At 41.3% G+C, this 22,142-nt stretch overlaps 5 protein-coding genes across 10 annotated transcripts; 3 read left to right on the plus strand and 2 right to left on the minus strand.

Annotated features, from left to right (window-relative positions):
- Window positions 1–185: 185 nt before the first annotated feature.
- Window positions 186–6,349, plus strand: LOC124342294 (son of sevenless homolog 2-like). The gene is made up of 8 exons (XM_046795260.1): window positions 186–586; window positions 650–913; window positions 985–1,068; window positions 1,141–1,221; window positions 1,328–1,810; window positions 1,882–2,803; window positions 2,871–4,204; window positions 4,284–6,349. The coding sequence occupies exons 1-8, from the start codon at window positions 479–481 to the stop codon at window positions 5,610–5,612; spliced, it is 4,605 nt and encodes a 1,534-aa protein (XP_046651216.1). The 5' UTR covers window positions 186–478; the 3' UTR covers window positions 5,613–6,349.
- Window positions 6,350–8,000: 1,651 nt separating this feature from the next.
- Window positions 8,001–9,833, plus strand: LOC124341900 (transcription factor YY2-like). Of its 2 annotated transcripts, none has more exons than XM_046794856.1 (4): window positions 8,001–8,560; window positions 8,602–8,785; window positions 8,851–9,243; window positions 9,306–9,833. In XM_046794856.1, exons 1-4 carry the CDS (start codon window positions 8,044–8,046, stop codon window positions 9,433–9,435), a joined length of 1,224 nt encoding a protein of 407 aa, XP_046650812.1. In that variant the 5' UTR covers window positions 8,001–8,043; the 3' UTR covers window positions 9,436–9,833. The 2 variants fall into 2 exon arrangements, with proteins under 2 accessions (XP_046650812.1, XP_046650813.1); XM_046794857.1 differs by having other exon boundaries at window positions 8,002–8,560; window positions 8,620–8,785.
- On the minus strand, window positions 9,698–13,054 carry LOC124341898 (xenotropic and polytropic retrovirus receptor 1-like). Of its 2 annotated transcripts, none has more exons than XM_046794850.1 (12): window positions 12,718–13,054; window positions 12,619–12,647; window positions 12,391–12,544; window positions 12,073–12,326; window positions 11,897–12,020; window positions 11,692–11,829; window positions 11,518–11,624; window positions 11,310–11,449; window positions 11,118–11,241; window positions 10,538–11,053; window positions 10,336–10,469; window positions 9,698–10,278 (listed from the first exon to the last, which is right to left on the minus strand). In XM_046794850.1, exons 1-12 carry the CDS (start codon window positions 12,755–12,757, stop codon window positions 9,981–9,983), a joined length of 2,058 nt encoding a protein of 685 aa, XP_046650806.1. In that variant the 5' UTR covers window positions 12,758–13,054; the 3' UTR covers window positions 9,698–9,980. The 2 variants fall into 2 exon arrangements, with proteins under 2 accessions (XP_046650806.1, XP_046650805.1); XM_046794849.1 differs by having other exon boundaries at window positions 10,535–11,053; window positions 12,718–13,053.
- A 2,764-nt stretch (window positions 13,055–15,818) lies between these two features.
- On the plus strand, window positions 15,819–18,890 carry LOC124341899 (protein abrupt-like). 4 transcript variants are annotated; one of them, XM_046794852.1, is made up of 4 exons: window positions 15,819–16,082; window positions 16,152–16,354; window positions 16,783–17,911; window positions 17,976–18,890. In XM_046794852.1, exons 2-4 carry the CDS (start codon window positions 16,160–16,162, stop codon window positions 18,191–18,193), a joined length of 1,542 nt encoding a protein of 513 aa, XP_046650808.1. In that variant the 5' UTR covers window positions 15,819–16,082; window positions 16,152–16,159; the 3' UTR covers window positions 18,194–18,890. The 4 variants fall into 4 exon arrangements, with proteins under 4 accessions (XP_046650808.1, XP_046650811.1, XP_046650807.1 ...); XM_046794855.1 differs by having other exon boundaries at window positions 16,155–16,354; XM_046794851.1 differs by having other exon boundaries at window positions 15,819–16,065.
- Window positions 18,791–22,000, minus strand: LOC124341896 (probable C-mannosyltransferase DPY19L1). Its single transcript, XM_046794848.1, has 12 exons — window positions 21,782–22,000; window positions 21,582–21,699; window positions 21,380–21,512; window positions 21,044–21,316; window positions 20,708–20,977; window positions 20,411–20,647; window positions 19,893–20,339; window positions 19,714–19,817; window positions 19,627–19,644; window positions 19,410–19,565; window positions 19,228–19,353; window positions 18,791–19,162 (listed from the first exon to the last, which is right to left on the minus strand). Exons 1-12 carry the CDS (start codon window positions 21,846–21,848, stop codon window positions 18,967–18,969), a joined length of 2,145 nt encoding a protein of 714 aa, XP_046650804.1. The 5' UTR covers window positions 21,849–22,000; the 3' UTR covers window positions 18,791–18,966.
- Window positions 22,001–22,142: the final 142 nt, after the last annotated feature.

The raw sequence follows: 22,142 nt of genomic DNA on the forward strand, positions 1-22,142 counted from the left end.
ATATTTTACAACGAATTCCGACGGGAGGCCTCGAGTGAAAACACAATTTGTTAACGTCCTTTCCATAAAATGTTCTCATGATTTAGCCCTCGTTTTCCAATCTCTTATCCCGTGTTTTACCGCATTTTTTTTATGTTCTTTTGTTGTAGGTTGTAGACTGTGAAACTTTGGCTAGCTAGCTATTGGGTTTTGGAAATTGGTAAACGGAATTGGTTTGGGATTTGAGCACTAGGAGCTCTTCAGTTACTACACGTACAGTGACAGTCGTAGATTGGACGGGAAGTTGTTAAATATTACGTGCATTTTATAATTTGGATGTGCCAAAAATGAATGCAACTGCCCGTTGAACTTTATCTAGTGTGACGATGCAACTCTTCTTACGACGATTGCCGTCAAGGCCGTGATCATGACTTCTACTCAAAATTAACTCCAATTACTATTGAAAGAAGTCAGTTTTCAACCTTTCCATTTTCTCGACATGTTTTCCTCTTCAAATGTCCCCGTGACTGAGGGACTCCTCTACGATTTTGACGATGAAGAGAACGCGCTCAAATGGAAAGGAGTTTTTGTTGCTTCTTTACACAAGGTAAACCAAGAAATGTTATTTGTTCTTCTTACCAGATAGTATTGATCAGTAATGGTTATTCAGGTACTGAGCCAGGTTCATCCGACTCTCAAGGCCAAAGATGATGCCCTGGAATATGTGGAAAGACTTATTTTAAAGTTACTGGGAATGTTGTGTGCCAGACCACCACCTCACACTGTGCAAGATGTTGAGGAACGTGTACAAAAAACTTTTCCCAATCCAATTGATCGTTGGGCCATCAGCGAGGCCCAAGCTGCCCTAGAAAAGGGAAAGAAAAAATCACCAATTGTTCTTCCTGTGGACAAAGTTCACAACTTATTGCAAAAGGTTGGTTTCATTGATTGTTTGCTGTTTTAGCTTCCATACTCAATTCTTTGTCTTAACTCTTAAAATTAAAGGAGGTTTTACAGTATAAAGTGGACCACCAAGTATCACTTTATGTGGTTGCTGTATTGGAATATATTTCTGCTGATATGCTCAAGGTAAATTATTTAAAGCAAAAAATTAGTTAACTTTATAGTCATTATTATTTTTTATTCGTTTTTTTTCCTTAGCTTGCCGGAAATTACGTCAAAAACATTCGTCATGTTAAGGTGGCTTCACAAGATATCAAAGTTGCCATGTGTGCTGATAAGGTATGACGAAGGAATTCACTCTGCAAACTTTTCTTTAATCTTTCCTCTCTATCTCCCGAATATTTTAACCCCTCTGTCATGGTTTAACAAACATTCCGTTTTGCAGGTTTTGATGGATTTATTTCATCAAGACGATGATGATCAGCTCTCAATAGAAGATGAACCACTAACACCGAGCACCAGTGGAGTTCCCGGAAGCATGGGTGGTCCTGGCTTATCGGGAGGACCATCTCCAACTACAATCACCTACGACCAAGTGGTACGCGACTTAATCCAGGAGGAACGCCAGTACCTTCGAGACCTTCATCTGATTATGAAAGTGTTTCGTGAACAACTGGCTACACTTGCTCCACCACCAAGTCCAGCTGAATTGGATGCCATTTTCTCCAACATTGAAGAAATTTACGAACTGACAGTGACGCTCCTTGGTTCTTTAGAGGATACTCTAGAGATGGCCGAGGAGCCTCATCAGGCTGCAGCACCTCCTGTTGGCAGTTGCTTTGAAGAATTAGCAGAAGCAGCCGAATTTGATGTCTACGATCGTTATGCCAAGGACGTTCTTTCACCCACTTGTCGCGAAACGTTACAGGTTTGTATAATTTAGTTGAATGTTGAAACAAAGTTGAAATGGGTTTGCAATTTTGATTATTGTTTCTACAGGCGGTACTCTCTCGACCGGATGTGGGTCACTCGTTGCAAACGGGTGGTCACGGTTTCCGTGAAGCCGTTCGTTATTATCTGCCAAAGCTGCTTTTGACGCCTGTTTATCATTGTTTCACGTACTTTGACGTGGTACGCTTTCTTCATCGACTCAGTGTTAGCAAAGAGGATCGTGAAAGCTTAGAACAAGTGGAAGGGCTATTGAAACCACTACAAGTCGAGCTGGAACGATTACTTTCCTGCACGGGCGTCGGAGTTAATCTTCCAAAACGCAAGCCGAGCGAAACAGGCGGCATTGGATCTGCTGGACCTTTAATCCGCACAGGCTTACTAGGTGGCCCGCGCAGTAGCAGGCCGGCTGCCTTGTGTAAACTTCAGGAACTTCAACGTTCAATCGACGGCTGGGAATGTAAAGACGCCGGACCAGCTTGCAACGAATTTATCTGTGAAGGTCAAATCGGCAAAGTAGGAGCAGGAAAACGGTTGACAGAACGTTATGCCTTCCTCTTCGATGGTCTCCTTTTGCTGTGCAAAGCTTCCGGTCATGGCCGTCGGTCATCAGCCGCTTCTCCAGGGGGTGATTATCGCCTAAAAGAGAAATTCTTCATTCGAAAAGTCGAAATTTTGGATCGAGAAGACACAGATGAACTGCGTAATGCGTTCGAGGTTGCACCTCGACAACAGCCACATTGTGTCCTCTTTACTCGAACGGCCGAAGAAAAAGCCAATTGGATGGCAGCTCTTGTCATGCTCAACACTAAGTCTATGCTGGAGCGGACTTTGGATGTCATCTTGCTTGATGAAGAGAGGAAACATCCTTTGCGGTTGCCACCACCTTCCATCTATCGTTTTGCTGAAGAAGATTCAGAAACCAATTTGGTGCTTGAAACGAGAGAAAATGGAGGTGTACCACTGATCAAAGGTATTTTATTTTCATATGAAAATGTTTCAAATGTGTTATTCAAATGTTTTTCATTGGAATTTTTCAGGCGCAACTCTTTTGAAGCTCATTGAAAGATTGACGTACCACATGTACGCTGATCCGATGCTGGTCAGAACTTTCCTTACCACTTACCGAAGTTTTTGCAGTCCGACGGAATTATTGGAATTGCTAATTGAACGCTTTGAAATGCCCGAACCTCCTTGGGATGAAACTGGTGGTGGCATTGGAGGCAATAGTGGATTGAGCGGACTCGGTGTCGATAATGGCAACAGCATTAATGGGGCTACAGAAGAGATGGATCCATTGGAACCGACGAGCCGTGAAGACCTCAAGCGATTCCGAAAGCAGTACATGCAGCCTGTTCAATTTCGCGTTCTTAACGTGCTTCGCCATTGGGTGGATCACCATTTTTATGATTTTGAGCGTGATCCTGGACTTCTCCAACGACTTCAAGGATTTTTGGATGGTGTTGCGCGTGGTAAATTCGTCCGCAAGTGGGTTGAATCAATCCACAAAATTGTAGCCCGTCGTTTGGAGTGCTGTGGTCGTGGTGGACGAGGTGGACAGGCCGAAGAGCAACGAGAAATTACATTCGGTTTTGACCGATCCCCACCGCCGATCGAATGGCATCTTAATTGCCCAGAAGAAGAATGGGATCTAATGACACTTCATCCTATTGAAATTGCTCGTCAGTTAACGTTACTCGAATTCGACCTGTATCGGGCTGTTAAACCATCCGAGCTGGTTGGTTCTGTTTGGACCAAAAAAGACAAAGAGCAACGATCCCCTAATTTACTTCGTATGATCCATCATACAACTAACGTAACGCGCTGGTTCGAGAAAACTATTGTGGAAACGGCCAACTTTGAGGAACGTTTGTCTGTCATCTCTCGCATCCTTGAAATTCTCATTGTTCTACAAGAGCTCAATAACTTTAACGGCGTTATCGAAGTGGTGAGCGCTATGGGATCTGCATCCGTTCACCGACTGACGCTGTCATTGCAGGCCATTGGGCCTAAATTAGACAAGGCTTTGGAAGAGGCCAAAGAACTGTCGGCTGACCACTTTCGAAAATACCAAGAAAAACTGCGTTCCATAAACCCACCGTGCGTGCCATTTTTTGGCATGTACCTGACAAACATTTTGCACATCGAGGAAGGAAATCCTGATTTTCTTCCACGATCCTCCCCTTCGTCTAATCGGGAGGGGTTAATTAATTTTTCTAAGCGACGTAAAGTGGCTGAAATCACCTCAGAAATTCAAACCTACCAAAATCAGCCGTACTGTCTATCACTGGCGCCAAGGATCCGTCACTTTTTGGAAGTACTCAACCCATTTGAAGACCTGAATGAAACAGAAATAAGCAACTACCTTTATCAGGTAAAAACATCATTCTATTGTTTTCTTATATTTTAGAATTATTTTAAAAATGTCTTCTTTCTTCTACCACGTTCTTCAGGCAAGTTTGGAGGTAGAGCCGCGAGGTTGCAAACAACCCATCAAGGCTCCACGAAAGTGGCCAGACGCAAAGCTCAAATCCCCGGGAATAAAACCGCGTTCGCATCTTAGCCGACACATACCGCATCCACTTCCATCCATGTCATTCTTTGCTTCCAATCAAAGACTGAGCGCCACCAGTGGATCCGACGATTCCTCTTCGATTCACAGTGACCAGCGTGGCGGCGGCGGCAACAGCTCGATTGCGGGTTCTACTTCGATTCACGATCATCCCATAATGGAGAATAGTAGTGGCATGACTCGTGGAAACACACCGACAACTCCTTCCACACCACTGACGCCAACAACCCACCACAACAGTGATAATAGTGTCTTTGCGCCTGTCCTTATAGGAGGCGGTTTAGTCACACCGTTGTCGGCCAGCTCTTTCATCAGTCTATCTCCGGGTCCACCTCCACCTCCTTACCCAGCTCCGACGAGGCCACTCTCCCCTTTGCCGCCGCCACTTCCGCCACGCCGGAAGCGCGAGTCTTCACTGGGTGACGTCTCGCCCAAAGTCAAACAGGCACCTGATGCGCCGACTCTTCCTCCAAGAGACTCTTCTCCTCCACCGCCTCTTCCACCTCGCCGCGATGCGTCAGCCAATGCTGCCAATGGCTCCAATGCCATCACTTCCGGCGGTGGAGCAACTCCGCTGTCGACGCTGCCACGAGCTCATTCCGTGGCTGCGCTTTCATCTTCAACGACGTCGTCTGGCCGTACTGCTCCAACATCGCCGCACATTCCGCCGCGACCTCATCATCGTGATTCTCATCATCATCCGCACCACCATCCGCCTCCCCCGCCCCCACAGCACCATCCTCCACCGCTGCCGCTGCTCAATTCCAACGAAACTTTCCAGAACCATAGCGCCTTTCGTTTCCCCCCAGCACCTCCTCCACCGGGCAATGATCGTAGTGCTGCTGCTGCTGCTGCCGTTGAAATGACGGGAGGAGCTGCTCCTCTTCCGCCTGCACTATCCCGGCGCCACTCGGCCATGGATGTCAGCCCGTCCATGGCGGTTTCTGCTGGCGTCCCACTCTCTCCGTCACCATTCCATCCTCATTCTGGAGCATCAACGGTAGCGCATTCAGCAGCTCCTCCACCTCCTCCTCCTAGTCTTAACCCACCTCCTTCTCCTCTTGTTCCAATTCCGCCTCGACGCTACTCCACCATGTTGCAGCAAAACGGCACCAGTGGCCCTCCCATTCACTCTCCACCTCTACTTCCCCCTCCACCTGCTGCAGTCGCTCCCTCCATCATTGCCGAACCACGACCGACATGTCGATGAGTTGAATTACTCCTTCAGCTTTTATTATTTTACTTTTTTTCCTTCCTCCAACCAAGGTCATCGTCTTTCGTGTTTGTTGCTATTCTATTGTCTGACAACATGCGCCGAGTTCTGTTGGATGTCTGTATTTTTGTCATCTTTATATTTTTATTTGAAAGGTTAAAAATATCGAAGCGGCCAATAATGAAGTGGAAGTCTCGGATGCTGTGATCATATTCCCCCATCCCTGGCCTGTTGTTTCTTTCCCCACTATCTTTTGCAAACACGTCGTACTACCCTCTGATGGTACGGATGGTATGGTACGGAAAAGGAAAAAAAAAATTAGAAAGAGGAACTGCAAATCGAAATTCACCAAACACGCGTGATGCAAGTTCACAATTTTTTTTGAATTACTTGGGCTAGGATGACGTTCCCCGCTTAAACTTTTTCGTGTTTACCCTTACATCCAATTATAGCACATGCTATGCGCACATATTTGTTCATAATTACGTCGGTTTCGGCCCCCCCAAATCGGACTATTTGTTCGTTAATTTTGTGTGTACAGCCGTTAATTCGCAATCTTTTTTAAGTTGTAATCCCTGTGTAACCTAACTAGATATAGCACTAACATACCCTCCTTGTCATCATATACTTATTCTACTCCTCTTCCATCCCCTGAATTATTTTGTAAAATGTAGCAATTGTGTGGTGTTTATTTTATCTTGTGGATTGATTTCCTTTTATACCTTATAACGTAATGCGTTCTTGTTGGCTAATTTTTGGTATTATTACTCCTTGTTAGGCAAGAGATGAGAGGTCAGTCAACCGGGATTAGCCCAAAAGTATTAGAGGAAGCTATCAAGATGAACCGGCTAGAGTAGCACGCAAAACCTAAAGCTAAAGCGGATTAACGGTTCGAGAAATTTAGCAAGTAAAACACGATAATCTTAACGTAGCTATAAACCGCGATAGGAAATCTAGAATTGCTATGCTTGGAATTACTGCTGAAACATGCCGTGTTACGGTTCATATACGTTAACCGGCATCTTATTTGTAGCTACTGCCAAGTTATTTATGAGCGGTTGTTAACAAGAACATGTAGTTTGGTTATATTGGACTAACTAAGCCCAATTTTCCATATCAGTAGATACGAATATCTTGAATCGTTGGCAATCGCTGCCGCCCAAGTCTACTTCTGCTATTCAAAATTGAGTAGATAAGAAAAATGCCAGAAATGAAAAGTAGATGTAGGTTTACAGTGATGAAAGAAGAAATGGTACGAAAGGTTTTCGGAAATACGAAACTTAATACGAAACTTACGAAAGGAAAGAGATTCCTGGTATTGTAAAGAGATGGAATATTTTTTATTATTTTTATGAATCTACAAAAAACAAATTCAGAATGTATCTATAAATAAAGAAGCAGATTGCTCGGCAAAAACAAGCAGACGAATTCGCGTTAAAAACTTAAAACTTAAAAAATAGAAAATACCAAGTTTTTTTTTTCAAACTGGCGCAAACAAAGAAAAATTTCGTTAGACTAAAATCCCTAAACACAACAACAAACATCTAAAAATGACGCTTCCTACCGGTTTTTTCTTCGCGCAAACGGCAACTTTATACTTTTGCTCGTGACTATTTTGTAATATGTTCTGCAACTTCATTTGACATTTCAAAATCCTTAATCCAATTAATACATTCTATTTGAGGCATTGCATAGTAACATGGTTACATGGATACATAATTCCCCTTTGCCTTCGTTAAAGTTGATGCGCGAATACTTGCTTCAAATTGTTGCAAGGCTTACTTTATGCACAAGGCCAAAAATTCTGATCTGAGACGCGATAGCATGTTCACGGAGGGATTTTTGTTTAGTCCTATAACACCAGCTCAGGTATGTACCTCCTTCCTGAACGGGAAAGCCGGAAAGCCAATCATCATTTAGCCGGATTTAGCGTCACATAGTAGTGGAAAATTCAACTGTAACTAAACAAAAACCTAAATAGTAAAAATAAAACATTAGTTGATTGTTGTTGGTACAGCAGAATCGAGTAATCCCAGGTGATTAAAAAGTCGGAACGGCATAACAAAAATTGAATGCGTCTATTATTGCGTCATCCCTACTTCGATTGTAAGTTTATTGTTTGTGAAATACAGACATAACAGCAGTTAGACATATAAAACCATAGTATTTATAAACCGAATTTTTCTAAAAAATGTGTTGATGAGATTTTAATTATGTTATTTAAAAAAATTCTGAAAAGTTGTTATTTCAACCGTTTCAACTTTTGGATAGTAGTTAAATTTTTTGCCGCTACGCGACGGTAGTAGCCGACTGATGGGTGATTGGCTGCGTCTAAAAGGATAGACAGTCCGCATAGTTCAGTGAGAGTTGATCAGGCCATATATATAGAGTAATTGATTGTTAGTGTGAGCCAGTTTTTCAGACCAAGATGGCGGCGTTTTCGGAAATCGAGATTCAATCCGAGTTACAAGAGGTAGAGATTGAGACGCTGCCGGTCGACGACATGCCCGTCGAGACGATTGTCGAGACAACCATCGACTCGGCCGGCCATCATTTTATGGATGCAACCTGCAGAGGTGGTGATGTGGACGTTGACGCCGAGGAAATTGTCCTGCAAACCCAAGAGGCAGGCGAGGTCGTCGTCGGAGGTGATGATGATGCTGATCCAGACGACAGCAGCGGACTTGATTACCTGCACATGTACTCAGACACAAGTACAGCTTCGTCTTCCAGGAGAACAGCCAACAACAACCCAAACAGCAGGAAAGCACGCAACAACAGATCCTCCAACACCCATAATAGCAGGTCCAATCCTTACGACAATGATGGCTACATCAGCAACACCACAACAAACAGTCGGAAGTGGGAGCAGAAACAAGTGCAGATCAAGACTTTAGAGGGAGAGTTCTCTGTAACAATGTGGGCTTCAGGAGCAGAAGAAGATGGTAATGTTGTGCGTTCCTGAACCTCTTTAACACTCTCTCAGATGGTTTCAATTATTCAGATCTGGGGGATGCAGAACTTGATGCAGATTACACAGAGTACATGACCGGCAGGAGGTTGTCCTCATCTTCCTCTGGAGGAGGTGGGGGAGGTGGTGGTACTGGTGGTGGCGGAGGAGTTACAGGAGTTGACCTCAGTGATCCAAAACAGCTAGCAGAATTTGCAAAGTACTTGTTTGTTTATAATTTTACTACTATGCTTGATTTATTTAACTGTTGACTTGTATGTACAGAATGAAACCCAAGAAAGAAAGAGGGAGTGAAGATCCTATCAGAACTATCGCCTGTCCTCACAAAGGATGCACCAAAATGTTCCGTGACAATTCGGCTATGAGGAAACACCTACACACGCACGGTCCGCGGGTGCATGTTTGCGCCGAGTGTGGAAAGGCCTTCGTCGAGTCGTCCAAGCTCAAGCGGCATCAACTGGTGCACACTGGCGAAAAGCCCTTCCAGTGCACCTTTGAAGGCTGTGGCAAGCGCTTCTCGTTAGACTTTAACCTCAGGACACATGTCCGTATCCACACAGGAGACCGGCCGTACGTCTGTCCGTTCGATGGATGCAATAAAAAGTTTGCACAGTCCACCAACCTCAAGTCGCACATCCTCACTCACGCCAAAGCCAAGTATGTTGCTTAAATTGGATAAATATTGGTTTACATGATCATTGACAACATTCCTTGTTCAGGAGTAATCTGGGCCGACAAATGAACTCTGCCCTTGACTTCGGCGAGGAAGCCGAGCTGGACGAACCTCAGTTCGTTCAGGTGGAAGTGGCCGGTCCCGACGAGCAGCAATTTATCGTCTACACCGAATAAGTGCCCCCCACCATCCACAGTTTCCTTTTCCCCCTAGATCGAGTTGTTCGCCTGATTCCCTTTTCTCACCTCCCAATCTCCTCTCTCTCTTTGCCTGAGTGAAAGAAAGGTTAAAGTGTAGCCAGTGCGTGCAGTGTTAAGAAAAGAAAGTGGCAGATACCCTCGGAGACTCGGTGCGTGTGGTTAACTGCTGGACAATTGTTAGCTACGTGCCTGTGTGAACGAGCGACCGAAGCAGAAAAGTTATGAAAACATTTTTGCGTCTCCTGTTTAACGATATGAAGGATTCGTCCGTCGTCCTGTCAGCGATGGTTCCTTTGTGTGTCCGTGTAATGTTACTGTATTGTGTAGTGACCTGTGTTCATGATTGAATTGAATTGACCAAGTTGTCCACCATCCCTTCAGACCTAACCCTTATTTTTTTTTCGTAGCTTTTTCTCTATTGCTCCTTATGTTAGGTCACTTGGAAGAGATAACTTGGGTATATTGTTTATGATGACTTTTTTCGCCGCGACTATACAATTTAATTCAACCGAGAGTCAAAATTAACCTCTAGGTAATTCTACTCCAGATTCTTCGCCGATGGATTCAGCGCCTTTGACATTATGGAAACGAACGATCGGGTCCTTGCGGGTAGTTGATGAACCGCTGGCCACCGGTTGACCGACAGTCTTCTTCCGTACCCTGCGGTGCACAACCCCGTCCGGCTCGTCCATCATCTTGAGAATGGCGGCCTGATCGGATGCATCCATCGGTGCAATGGAGATGTCGCGTACTGCTCGAAATTTTCCGCAATTGTTGAGATGTTCGTTCTCCAGTCGAAAGAAGTTCCAAACAAAACGCCTGAAATGAATCGTTTTTAACATCGAGTTTTGAATAATTATTATTTAAGACTATTACCGGAAGACCTCTAAAGGAGCCAAGATGGATAACATCAGATCACCGTGGATGTAGCCCATTTCGGTTAGTGAAAGAGAAAATGCCCAGCCGAAACGCAGGACAAAGTCTTCGACGATTCCAAAGTAATAATAAGCCTGTTTCCAATTTTAAATATTTCATGACGGTCGGTAGAAATTGAAAACGAAAAATGTAAACGTACTACATTGGAATAGACAATTTCTTCTCTGAGAAAGCGGTTGTCGCCAGCATTGCTATCAAAGAGACCCCAATCCATTTTCATGTCCCAGATGTAAGCGTAGATTGAACTAATGAAGGAGCATACTATCCAGGTGTAAAAGAATGGATAGTGCGAGTTTTTATCGACTCCATCGGCTTCGAATGAATGATAGAGCGTGGAAAATATGACTACGCAGAAAGTTGTGGTATACTTCCCAGCGTTAGCCAAATGCGGAAATTTTTCTTTGGTATCTTTATAACGGCGCAAACATTGTGCAAAACGTAGATAGGCTGGCAAACAGGCAACGACTGGACGAATAAACCATGTCTTGTCGACACACTTGTTGTAATCCGTAGCCGTATACCAGTTACCTTCGTTGGTAGCGTAAAAGCAGATCATGTACTGAAAATCTAGTAGCACTGGTACGAGACTGTTGAGCTGGTCAGCCAGCCAAAAGTCAGCAAAACCAACGAAAAAAAACGGCGCACATAAAGCCCTTCCCTGAAATAGATGGACAAGGGATTATAAACATAAAATACCAATGTAAAAAAAGCTATATCAATACCAGTTTACGCAGAAACCAAAAGCGCGCTTCGTGAACAAATGTCTTTGTAGGATTCAACAAGAAAAGGACCATAGTAACAGCAAGAGCTAGGGGATTGACGTATGGTGGAATGCCAAGGAATTTACTGTAAATAAAATGGAAAAAGTTTTAGATATTTTAAGATACGTTTCGTTTAACACCATTTAATGCGACCTGTAAAGAAAGGCTAATACTGAGAGAGTCCACAGGACCCCCAGGACCGATGCAAGTTCGAGCAAATGTTGCTCGGTCAAATGATGGCGCGGATCCAATTCAAAAATGAGAACATGATTCACACCAGATTTACGCCATCCCTACAAAATAATCGTAATTTAAAAAAAAAAGTCGCCTTTTTCCTGAAAACACGGAATTCAGAATTTACCTGAACATTGAGCCCCATAAAGAATAGGAACAGGGCAATTAGCATGGGGCCTCGGTATAAGCGCACAATGATCCTCCAATTGTTTTCTTGGCTATTGTGAAAAATTGCTAAGTGACGAATGAATGCCAAAGTTAGACAACACAAAACGCAACTTATAAGAAACATTCCTCTTACCTGAAACAACCATTGTAACAAACAGGCAGACGAACGCACCGGTAAAAAATCCAACTTTCAAAGTTGTGAGATCTGACTTTCTTTCACCCAGTGGTGGGACTCGAAGACGTTTCATTGCTTTCTGGCGATCGCCACCCTCTTTGTAATATTGCAATATGAATAATCTCATGTCCACTTGAAAGATTTTTAAAAATAATTTACTCACCGAGTTCATGGGTAACTGTAGCTTCAGTTTCACTCAAAAGTTTATCGATATCCTTGTTTGTGTAAAAATGTGCTTGTTCCACATGCTCGGTTCTCCATTTTGCTCCAGCGGTAGTTTGTATCAACTGTTTTAAATGAATCAATTGGAGCTATAATCAAGCAATAAAGACAAATTACCTTATCATGTTTCTTAAGGATTTTACGGAATCCAGTGAAATTTAAGTTTTGGTAATTTTGAAGGAGGATCAAGCTAAGGTAAAATTCACTGAAAGCCAGCTTTAGATCTGAAATTTTCATGACTGGTTGCTTGTTGCGTTTCAGAGTTCTACCCAACTTGTTGGCTTTTCCTTCACCCTGTCCATTAGTGTTTTTTGAGACCGATAGTTCACTTTTCAGGGCAGCATACTTCCTTGTAGCTTCAGCAAATTTTTCTGAATGAAAAACAAATGTTGTAGATAAATTTAAGAATTCTTAAAACACAATGTGGACACATACCAGAATAAAAGGTGTTGATCATTGCTAACTCCTTGTCACAGTATGTAAAAAACTGTTCATCAAATTTTGCATAATATCTAGCAATAACCTCAGGCTCTACAACTTCAGCTGAAGGTGCTTGCTCTTGTGCCTGGTAAAGGATTTGTTTCATATCCTATATACAATTTTAGATAAATAATTAGTATAAAACAATTCCCATAGATAAATAAATTATTTCAGTTTTTAGACCTCATAGTGAATATATTGCTTCCTCCATTCTACAATACAATATAAAATTTTAAATATATTTAGCATTAATTATTTTAAAACAATTATTCAGTTGAATACCAGGAGTAATATGGGCGGTCAAATGTTCAGCGAATTTCATTTTTCTTCTGTTGATTGACGGTAACACCCGTACGTAATTCGATTAAATGCAATGTTTTTATACACTTATAGTTCTTTGTTTTGTTATTTTCCTTTGAGGATGAATTGATTCGGGCACGATTTAAGGTTGCAATACTCAGACAAGTCCATTGATATTGTCTACAATGGCTACTGTTCCTAACAATTACAATTTGACATGAAGTAATCGACTTCTCGGTGCACGAGCAACTGAAATCTTAATCACTTTATATCATCACTTTTCATTAGAGCAGACGAATTTCATCGACCACAACAAAAATAAAAAATAAAACATTCATGATTGATCAATGCTGCGTTGTGCGATGTAGAATTTCAGACTAAATTTCGTTGGATTAGTTAATGTTCTTGCTGCATACTAACGACTAACCAAGCATTTAGCAATGTTTTTTCAAGTGATAATTTTTTTTATTTTGATCATTGAAACCAGTTTTTGTATTTATTCGAATTCATCAACTAAAAGCCATAATTTGACGATAGATGGCTGTGTTGCTCTTAAGGATTTTTTTTTTTTAAATAAAAAAGTGTCCAGTGGTTTATGTGAAACGATCTACGTTTTCGAATGACGAATGCACCGTTATAATCGCTAAATGCTAGAACCTTCACTTACACATTTTGCACCTTTCTGTGTTTGTTATGTACAGGCTATGCAAAACTGTGACAATTATTGGGTTACAGTAACTATTGATTTATAAAATATTTGTGTTTATAAAATGGATTTAATTACATGGTTAAGCAATCTGGAAATCAGTAATATAATAATTGGAAATCAAGTTCTGCGTTAATGCGTTTATAAAATGTACGGCTTTGTACGGAAAATTGGAATGCACAGAGTTGACAATTCCATCAAATATTACCATCAGCAAATGATCGATAACAGGATGTCGACTCTCGGGTGGAAAGTCTTTTTTCCTATTGCTCTTATTTCTCAATCCGTCGCCGGAAAATGACGATGATCTCCCGCAACGACTGGGAAAATAAGAAAAAATTCCGTCTATCTTTTTTCGATGAAAGTATACAGCATACCCGGATGAATGGAATATCACACGCTATTTCCCCCTCAAGTTATTTAACCTGGCTTGGACACAATGCGTATGTCTCGAATGTTTCGTGTGCACCAGTTTGTAAACCTATTCATTTCGGAGAGAATAATATTTCAAGTTTCCACATTGGACATTTGGCGAAAAGCTGTACGCGTACCCTCAGATGGAACGCGGCGGAAACTAGAAAGGGAAACCTTTTTCGTCCCCTCCACCCCATACTAGCGACTGAATAACAACCTCTTACAAACAGCACCATAACAAAAGCAGGTCATTCACATCGGGTCTATGACCTCGAACGACCTTGAAGAAAGTTGAGTCGTAAAAACCGTCGAAACTGGAAATATCCATCGAATCATCCGTAGACTTTACCGCACAGATATATTACTCATTTACAAAATCCCACTATTTTGTTTGTTTGTTTCAAGATTGTTTATTTATACATTCAATAATAGTTATCTTTTGCTGATTTTCGCGTCGGCAGAATGTTACACATTAAAAAAAAAGGTTTTAGCCTTAGGCCCCCTCGTTTGTGAGTTGCCTCTTTATTTGTAAGAAGATCACAGAGAGAGAGAGAGAGAGAATGGGGTGGGGGGATGGAGGGAGGATGGAGAATGGAGGGAAGAAAATGAAGGACGCGGGCGAGTAGTTAGGTCAACAGCCTTGGACGAGGTCGTTACTCGAGCAAAATGCACCGGCTGTGTTGAAACTGAAAAGATTGGAACAGCAGAGAAAAAAGATTCAAATAGTCAGACGCACACGCACAAAAACCAGCAATATCATCACGGTTCAACTTCAACGAACAGCACTGAGCCCTTTTTTTTTGTCTTTCTTTTTTGGTTCGGGTCACGAGCTAAAAAAAACATCACTAGATTCTGACGAGACACGAATGCCTGACTTCGTGATCTTGCTTCAAGCAGTTTTTCCCGAACAATGATTTCGGTCCACTGTGTATTTCCAAAGGCCATTATTATACCCACTGACATTTAGTTGAGCTATTCACAAATAAATTCGGGTAGATTTCACCAAAACAGTTTTTGATATACATTACACACTGTAGTCTAGAATTAAGTGGCGGTGTAGTCGTCAATCATCCGTTGCGTAAAACATGCAATTTTGGATTTTTTTCTTTTTTTTTTTTTTTTTGCGTGTAGCTTGTCTTAGATATTTCACAAATTAGTTGTTTAAAAATATTATTTCTGTAAGACGGCGATGATTGGTTTTGGATTAAAATATAAAAACAATATGCTATAACGGAAAACGGTATAACGGAAAATTACAGACTACACAATAGAACATTAGTACATGTTTTGTTAATGGAAACTAAATAATACGAAATGTTCCATCTCTAGGGGAATTTCCCTTTTAGGAAGTAGAATTTTTCTAACAATCGTGTGTCTTAGTCGACGCTCTCTCTGTCGTGCGTCTAGCTAGCTTAGCGTAAGTCCATGAAGAACGCGGTGACCGATTTTCACTTCTCACTGCACTCAGGTCTAGCGTATATTTTTTTTTTTTGTTCGCAACAATGTAACACATTTATGGGAACATTGATGTCAAGTTTAGTTTTAATACAGTGTAAGCAATTATTATTCTTCGTCCTTGTTTTGTTTATTACAAACCCTGAGTTATAAATGTCAACTGATTTCAATTGAAAATTGACATTTTAAGCTGCTCCGAAAAACAGATATTTTGCATATTTTCGTTCTTTAGTTTAGGAAGAACAAAGTTCATGGAAAAATTTGCTTTGTTAGTTACAAATTACAATTAGTTCTAGGTCAAATCCTATAACTTTCTCTCATATAGAGTCAACGTACCCGCCGGGTTTACCCGATAGCAATGGTGAGAGGGGGCTTGGTGGGAGGAGCCTGAAAAAGCGACACTAGCGACGCCTACTGAATATAATCCATAATGCGGTTCAGAGAGAAAGAGGGCCAACAGTTGGAGGAGAGCGGGGGGATGGGGGGTTAGGAGGTTTGAGGGGGAGGGAAGACAGGATATCAAGGAGGGTTACGCGTCAGGCTCAGGCCATGAGGTCAGTAGTACCCAAACCCAATGCTGAATAGTCAGTTACTCACATTTAGCGTTAGAGAGCCTCGCGAGAGACGTCGATCTTCCTCTCAGCGTCACGGCAACTTTATACTTCATGTTTGTACCTAAAAGTTCACACACTGGGTGTTAAAATGTGTTCTGATTAGGCGAGTCCTATGTAATCAAGCTCATCTGTCAACTTCAGGTATATACAAATACGAGGTAAAACTCGACAACTTTTGTTTTTTGACGTTGTTAGTTAATTCAAGTTTCGTGTCACTTTTGTTGCAGCAGAAGAAATGGGCGAATCCGATAGCGGACAGCAATATTGTCTTCGCTGGAACAATCATTCTGACAGCATCATCTCAGAATTCGAAGTATTACTTGGCCAGGAAGATTTTGTGGATGTCACACTCTCTTGTGACAGACAGAGTGTCAAGGCCCACAAAGTTGTTTTGTCAGCATGTTCAACATATTTCAGAAGACTTTTGAAAGTAAGTCAGTTATTATCAACATTCCCCATCTCCTGAAATATTGCTCAAGTTCTTAGTGATCCATTGTTGAAGGTGTTTTTATTAAATTGGGGATTTTAAAAATTATCTACTGTACATGGTACACCATTAAAAATGTTCATCAAAAGTTTTTAAAGAAGTAAAATAAATGTATTTAAAATAAATTAAAAGTAGAGTAAATGTTTGGAATCAATGGCTAGCTGCATTAGTTATGCATTTAATAATAAAGTAGTACATCAATAATAGCAACTACAGTGTGATTTATGTTAAATATATTAAGTCCTATATAGTTATTGAACAAGGACATTTGTGTGTTGAAACAACAACAAAGAGAAACATTGAAACTTTATAAAGAAAATTGTTACTGTTGAGCTGCATCTAAAAAACTACCTTTTAACATATTTTAACAGGATAATCCTTGCCAGCACCCGATTATCATCTTACGAGATGTCGCCTACAGTGAGCTTTCGGCCATTCTTTTCTTCATGTACCACGGTCAAGTGATGGTCGAGCAAGAACGAATACCACAGCTTCTTCAGACGGCCCAGTTATTGGAAGTTCGAGGATTGTGCGAAATTCGAGAAGGCCAATCGGCTTCCACTAAAGATGAAAAAGAAGGAGGAACTCCTGGAATAAAAGGAAATCAATCCTTTCTTGCTGGTCTCCTGAACACCAGCATTTCTGCCACAAAGAGATGTGCATCCGTCTCTGACACCAATTCCTGCAGCAATTCCAGTCCTATCCCGTCGCCAGTTGCCAAAAGACAGAAGAGTTCTGGAGGATCTTCACGTCCTGTGCCCATGTTACAGTCCATTTTATCTCAACAACTTGCCGTACCCGCAACCCCGACTTTTGATTTGACAGCCAAGTCGATGGGAAGCTCCACCCGAGCTCTAACTGCACTGGCTTCCAAAGTGCAAGCCAATTCATCTCATACTGCATCATCAGCCACCAATTCAAACAGTGTCAACATTCTTCCTACATCATTAGAAAATTTATTGAATTTAAGCTCCGTTGTCATGGCTGCTGCTGCTTCATCGGGTAGTCACAACAACGGAGCTGACATATCTGCCACTAGCTCGTCGGATGAGGAGATGAACGAAAAAGACGACAAAGTGGAATCCTCGTTTGGCGATATGGAAAACAGCTGCCATGGCGGACGAGACATAGAGCCCGACGCGGTAGTCGAGATTAAAGAAGAACCTCTAGTGGATTTTGAGGACGAATTTGGCGAGGATAATAGTCCCCATGGGGCCGGAGGAGGAGTTAGCGGTGACGACGAAAGTGAGAGCGAAGCAGAGCTAGGAGCAATGAGTGAGAGCAGTCGAGGAGAAGCCTTCTCACTTCCGCTTTTGGCCCAGCATTTAGCAGCGCCAAACCTATTAAGTGCATCAGCCAAACTTCGAGCGGCCGCATCTCAAGCTCGTCATCTCTCGACAAGCAGTAACGACAGCATGACGCAAGTCCTAATGGGTCCTTCGACTCCACCTGATGCAGGACCTGCCTCTATGTCAACAAGAGCCGATACCGCCAGTCCTAGTAAGCTTCAATTGGAATTCCCTAGTTTCTGATTAGACTAATCGCTTCTTTTCTTTGACCACAGGTTTTGATCCCTTGGGAGGAGATCCTCCTCGAAAATTGGCCTTCCACGAACCGCGCCCTTGTCCAATTTGTCGCCGAATGTACCGCGATGCGGCTACTTTACGCACCCACACCGCCATCATGCACGCAGAAGGAAGAGATCCATTCGCTTGTCTGTGCGGAGAACTTTTCCGCACGAAATACGAAATGTACAACCATAAGAAGAATGGTCACAGATGAAGAATTTTCTCTCAAACTGTTTGTTTTCTCGCGCCTCCAGTGATAGTTATTTTCATTTTTATTCATCCAGTGTTTTTTTTTTTTTTTTTTTTTTTTCATCTCGCAATTTTTCTTATCGTTTTAGATTTTATGTCTCCAGTGAAATTTAAATGTCACATTCGAACGCGTTTAACCTATTTTTTTAGGTTTCTTAATTGACGATTTCACCCTTTATTTGCTTCGATCTTTGATCATATGTGCAAGATCGTTTTGTTGACTTTTTTTCACTTTTAAGCTACCAATATGTTTCCTATGACTGCATTGACATGAATTTCCCAATGTGAAATAGTTCCTTCGTTTTGTTCCGATTCCGTACTACATTGAAAGCATTTTTGTATGTGTGTTTTTAAATAACCGTGGTTATTAAACCAGCCATTGCTGCTAACGCGTGCATAGTGCAGGGGTTTTCGAGCAGGTGAACGACATGTCCAGTGATCCCGTATTTAGTGCTCGACCATTCCACAGTACCAATTGCGTGTACCGGATTAACACGAGCCAGTAGAAATCAGTGTCAACTTTTGAAATTCCGACTAAAACACGGCATAGTGTATTCGCGTATCTTGTCTACTCTTTTATTTTTTATCCTGTCCCCTATGTACAATTTTGGCTGTAAAAATTATAACCATCTCTTTGTTAAATATGACATCTTGGTTTCTTTTTTTCTTAGTTGCCTTCTTTTGATCAATCTCGATAGTATATCCTTTTTTTTTTTTGCTATAGAATAACTGACTTCATCATTGACGATACTGACGAGGTGGAAGTTTCACTTCAACGTAGCGCGAAGGCACTCGTAAAACGACGTAGATCTCATTGGAGAAAACTCGTTGCAAAGGACTGGGGTTACCTTCAAACAAAATTGAGCACAAGGGATTGAGATCTTTTCGATGAGGCTCTTCTATATCCCAAATGTTCAACATACTGCAACCAGGTCTATAATAAATTCAGAAATGACAATAAATACACACCCATCATTGAAGAAATCAATCGAAACGTACCGTGACTCTCCATAACACCAGTGATCTTGAAGAACGAAATACGTTACCTTGAGATCAACAAGGGAACGATATAATTCAGCAACGGTGCCGCGACCAAAAGCTCGATAAACAATCTTAGTGCGTTCTCTATCAATAATAAACAATAAGAAATTTGACAACATTTGAACTTTTTTCAAGTATACCTTAGATCGGAATATTCGTAGTGCGGATGGTTAATTATTGGCCTTTGAGTAGTAAGTAATATTGACGCCATAATAGGCATAGGTCCAGCAAAAGCTGCTTCCTCTCGCGGTGTCTCCTTTTGAATCCAATTCACCAAATCTTCTAATGCCGGGTTGCTATTTTTTACTTGAAATTAGTATTATGTTTCAAATTTGCTTACGTTTTATATTCAAATACCTGTACTCTCCGACGATACTGTCAAAATTAATAATAAAAACAATTCATTACATTTATTTTTTTACGACAATCGGGCAAGACACATACCTTCTTTGTTCTTTTAGATTGCGCAAGCCTGCATAACTCATCCCACTTAACAAAGCTGCCAGCAACGCCAAGTGCATTAATTTGCCTTTGACGAAAAACATGTACTAAATGAAAAAAAAAAAAAATTTTAGGAAAGGAAAATAAAGTATAGAATTACGAAGGAAAAATAAAATATAAACCTTTTTAGAAGCAACAAGACTGGCCATTATACACAAGTGAGGCGACATAAACAGCTTCAGCCGCATTATTATTGCAGCCATTATAATGAACGCAATTAGTTGCAAAATGTTGTACTGGACGGCAGCGTCAACCTTGCGAGGTGATGGTATTTCACTTTTCGGAATCTCTTTCAAATCTCGTCGCGATTCTCTCTGCTTTTTCATTGGCAACGAAGCTACAGTTCGTTTCTGGCAAGCTCCACTGTTGCTCGTCATCTCACCAATTCCTGCTGCATACAGTGTTACACTTCCAACAGCTATGTACACAATAGGCAGTAAAAGAGTGGAAGACAATCGGTAGATCGTCGATAGCGATATGAAATCAAATTCGGCGGCACATGTGTAGAGCATGGTGTGAAAATCTCGAAAAGAAGTGAATTTCGATCGAAGCAAATTGAGGATGTGAGCCTGGAAATGATGTAGAAATATTCGTCTTGTTATCACAGCTAAATTACTCAAAATAATATAGCTATACTTACGTCGTCTTTCGATCCTATGAGAATTGATACACAAAGGCGCAAGAAGAACGTGCATGCACCTATTAGTACGCCGTAAATGACCGTATTTCTAAGTTTTAGCCACTCGTTTTGAGGACGTGATGAGAAATGAGGAAAGAATACGATGAATCCCAGTAGTACAACAATCGAGCAAGAGTAATACGACGTAAGAAGCATTTCGTTGGCGAACAGCAAAACAATGGCATTTTGTAGTCCAATCTACAAAATAAAAATATTGAGTTCAAGTTAGTTATAAAGATGAGGAAAAATGATAGATACCAATTTTCCAAGAAAAACTACAGTTATATTCGAACGAGGAGTAGAATTTTGGATCCACAACACCGTTAAACTGAGCACTTGTGTAAGGAAGACAAATTGCGAAAATTGCCAGGTGACTAGGGAAGCCGTAGTGGTAAAGGCAATACAGCATAAATGTTTCCAGTGTGGAGTTGTTTGACGCAAACACCAGGAGACTGACAAAATCTGAGCCAAAATCAATGGATAGCCGAAGCTTTCTCGCAACGGAGGTGTCCATTGAACGCGCGTACACTGTCTCACCATAGAATTACATAAGTAATTTTGTTATGTCATACGTCGTACTTTTCAGAATTATACCTCTACGTGATTAAAAAAGAAAGCAGAAATGGCAATGATGCCTCCAAATATTGAACGACTTAGGTAGCAACCGTAAAGGAAAATTAGGGCGGCTGTGATCCCTGCACAGAGCCACACTCCATTAATGTAAAAATAGGAAGGATCACCTAAACCTTCACAGCTCCAAACCGCTGGTAGATCGTCTCCGCGATCAACTTGCCAACATTCTTTAGTTTTAATTCCGGCAGTATTTGTAAAGTGTATGAAACCCCTATATGCAGCTCCTAAAATTACCTGCAATGATTTCCAATAATATTTAGAAAGATAAATGAACAAGTTTTTAAATATCACATGTACCTCGGGATAGAGATTAAATCTCTGTAATGTGTTGATGGTTGATGGATACTCTGTTTTGTTGTCGTTCATTATACTGTGAAGTCCCAAGAAGAATGACGGTGCATTGACAATCCTTTTGTAATACGAGTAGTAGCTGCAAAAAAAGAATAAATAATTTGATGATAGGGATAGAAAATCAAGGAATAAAAATAGTAAATCTTACAAGCCCATCTCAGAACGGAAGGTCATTTCCCTCTCAAGCGTAGAGAGATGTGAGAAGTGTCGATCATTTTCAAACATTGTAGATACATGGTAAAAATTGAGGCAGCTACACACTAACGCTAAATATAGTACACGAGAGAAATTGTACGTCAGCAACTAAAACATATGTTGGAAATTTTTTAGGGGAGAAGTATAACTAACCAATGGACACAATTAGTGCGTACTGCGCATAATGGGTGGTTGTTGGTAAGGTTGCTCCATCATTCATGATTCTTCAAATTCCGAATTATTTCACCACGTGTTGCTTGTTTTTTCTTGTTTGTTTTTGATTGCTTAGAAAAAAAAACTAGTTAATGTCAGCTGGTTTGCGGCAGCTGTCTATCTTCTCGCCGTCGTCTGTGCCGCTGTTGCAACACTTAAAACTTTTGGCAGTACTAAAAAAGAATAACAGATGGCTAGCCTAATTTTGTTTGAATTGTAAGTAACATGAAATAAATTACTCCTGATTTGTTTTTTAAATTTTCAGTACGCAAGTGTGATACGTAATGCTATTCTTATCGAT

This window comes from Daphnia pulicaria, chromosome 6 (genome assembly GCF_021234035.1).
Source record: "Daphnia pulicaria isolate SC F1-1A chromosome 6, SC_F0-13Bv2, whole genome shotgun sequence".
In the NCBI taxonomy this organism is placed as follows: Eukaryota; Metazoa; Arthropoda; class Branchiopoda; order Diplostraca; family Daphniidae; genus Daphnia; species Daphnia pulicaria.

Bases quoted from the DNA above. Each gene is read 5' to 3' on its own strand.
- LOC124341900 (XM_046794856.1), top strand. From the start codon at position 8,044: ATGGCGGCGTTTTCGGAAATCGAGATTCAATCCGAGTTACAAGAGGTA. The intron at 8,786-8,850 runs GTACTTGTTTGT...TTGTATGTACAG, and splicing joins CAGCTAGCAGAATTTGCAAA to AATGAAACCCAAGAAAGAAA. The intron at 9,244-9,305 runs GTATGTTGCTTA...TTCCTTGTTCAG, and splicing joins CTCACTCACGCCAAAGCCAA to GAGTAATCTGGGCCGACAAA.
- LOC124341898 (XM_046794849.1), bottom strand. From the start codon at position 12,757: ATGAAATTCGCTGAACATTTGACCGCCCATATTACTCCTG. The intron at 11,625-11,691 runs GTAAGAGGAATG...TTCGTCACTTAG, and splicing joins TGTTACAATGGTTGTTTCAG to CAATTTTTCACAATAGCCAA. The intron at 10,279-10,335 runs GTAATAGTCTTA...GATTCATTTCAG, and splicing joins GCTCCTTTAGAGGTCTTCCG to GCGTTTTGTTTGGAACTTCT.
- LOC124342294 (XM_046795260.1), top strand. From the start codon at position 479: ATGTTTTCCTCTTCAAATGTCCCCGTGACTGAGGGACTCCTCTACGAT. The intron at 1,222-1,327 runs GTATGACGAAGG...TCCGTTTTGCAG, and splicing joins TTGCCATGTGTGCTGATAAG to GTTTTGATGGATTTATTTCA. The intron at 1,811-1,881 runs GTTTGTATAATT...TTGTTTCTACAG, and splicing joins CTTGTCGCGAAACGTTACAG to GCGGTACTCTCTCGACCGGA.
- LOC124341896 (XM_046794848.1), bottom strand. From the start codon at position 21,848: ATGAATGATGGAGCAACCTTACCAACAACCACCCATTATGCGCAGTAC. The intron at 21,317-21,379 runs GTACATGTGATA...AAATCATTGCAG, and splicing joins GATTTAATCTCTATCCCGAG to GTAATTTTAGGAGCTGCATA. The intron at 20,340-20,410 runs GTAAGTATAGCT...CATCATTTCCAG, and splicing joins TCATAGGATCGAAAGACGAC to GCTCACATCCTCAATTTGCT.
- LOC124341899 (XM_046794852.1), top strand. From the start codon at position 16,160: ATGGGCGAATCCGATAGCGGACAGCAATATTGTCTTCGCTGGAACAAT. The intron at 16,355-16,782 runs GTAAGTCAGTTA...ATATTTTAACAG, and splicing joins ATTTCAGAAGACTTTTGAAA to GATAATCCTTGCCAGCACCC. The intron at 17,912-17,975 runs GTAAGCTTCAAT...CTTTGACCACAG, and splicing joins AGCCGATACCGCCAGTCCTA to GTTTTGATCCCTTGGGAGGA.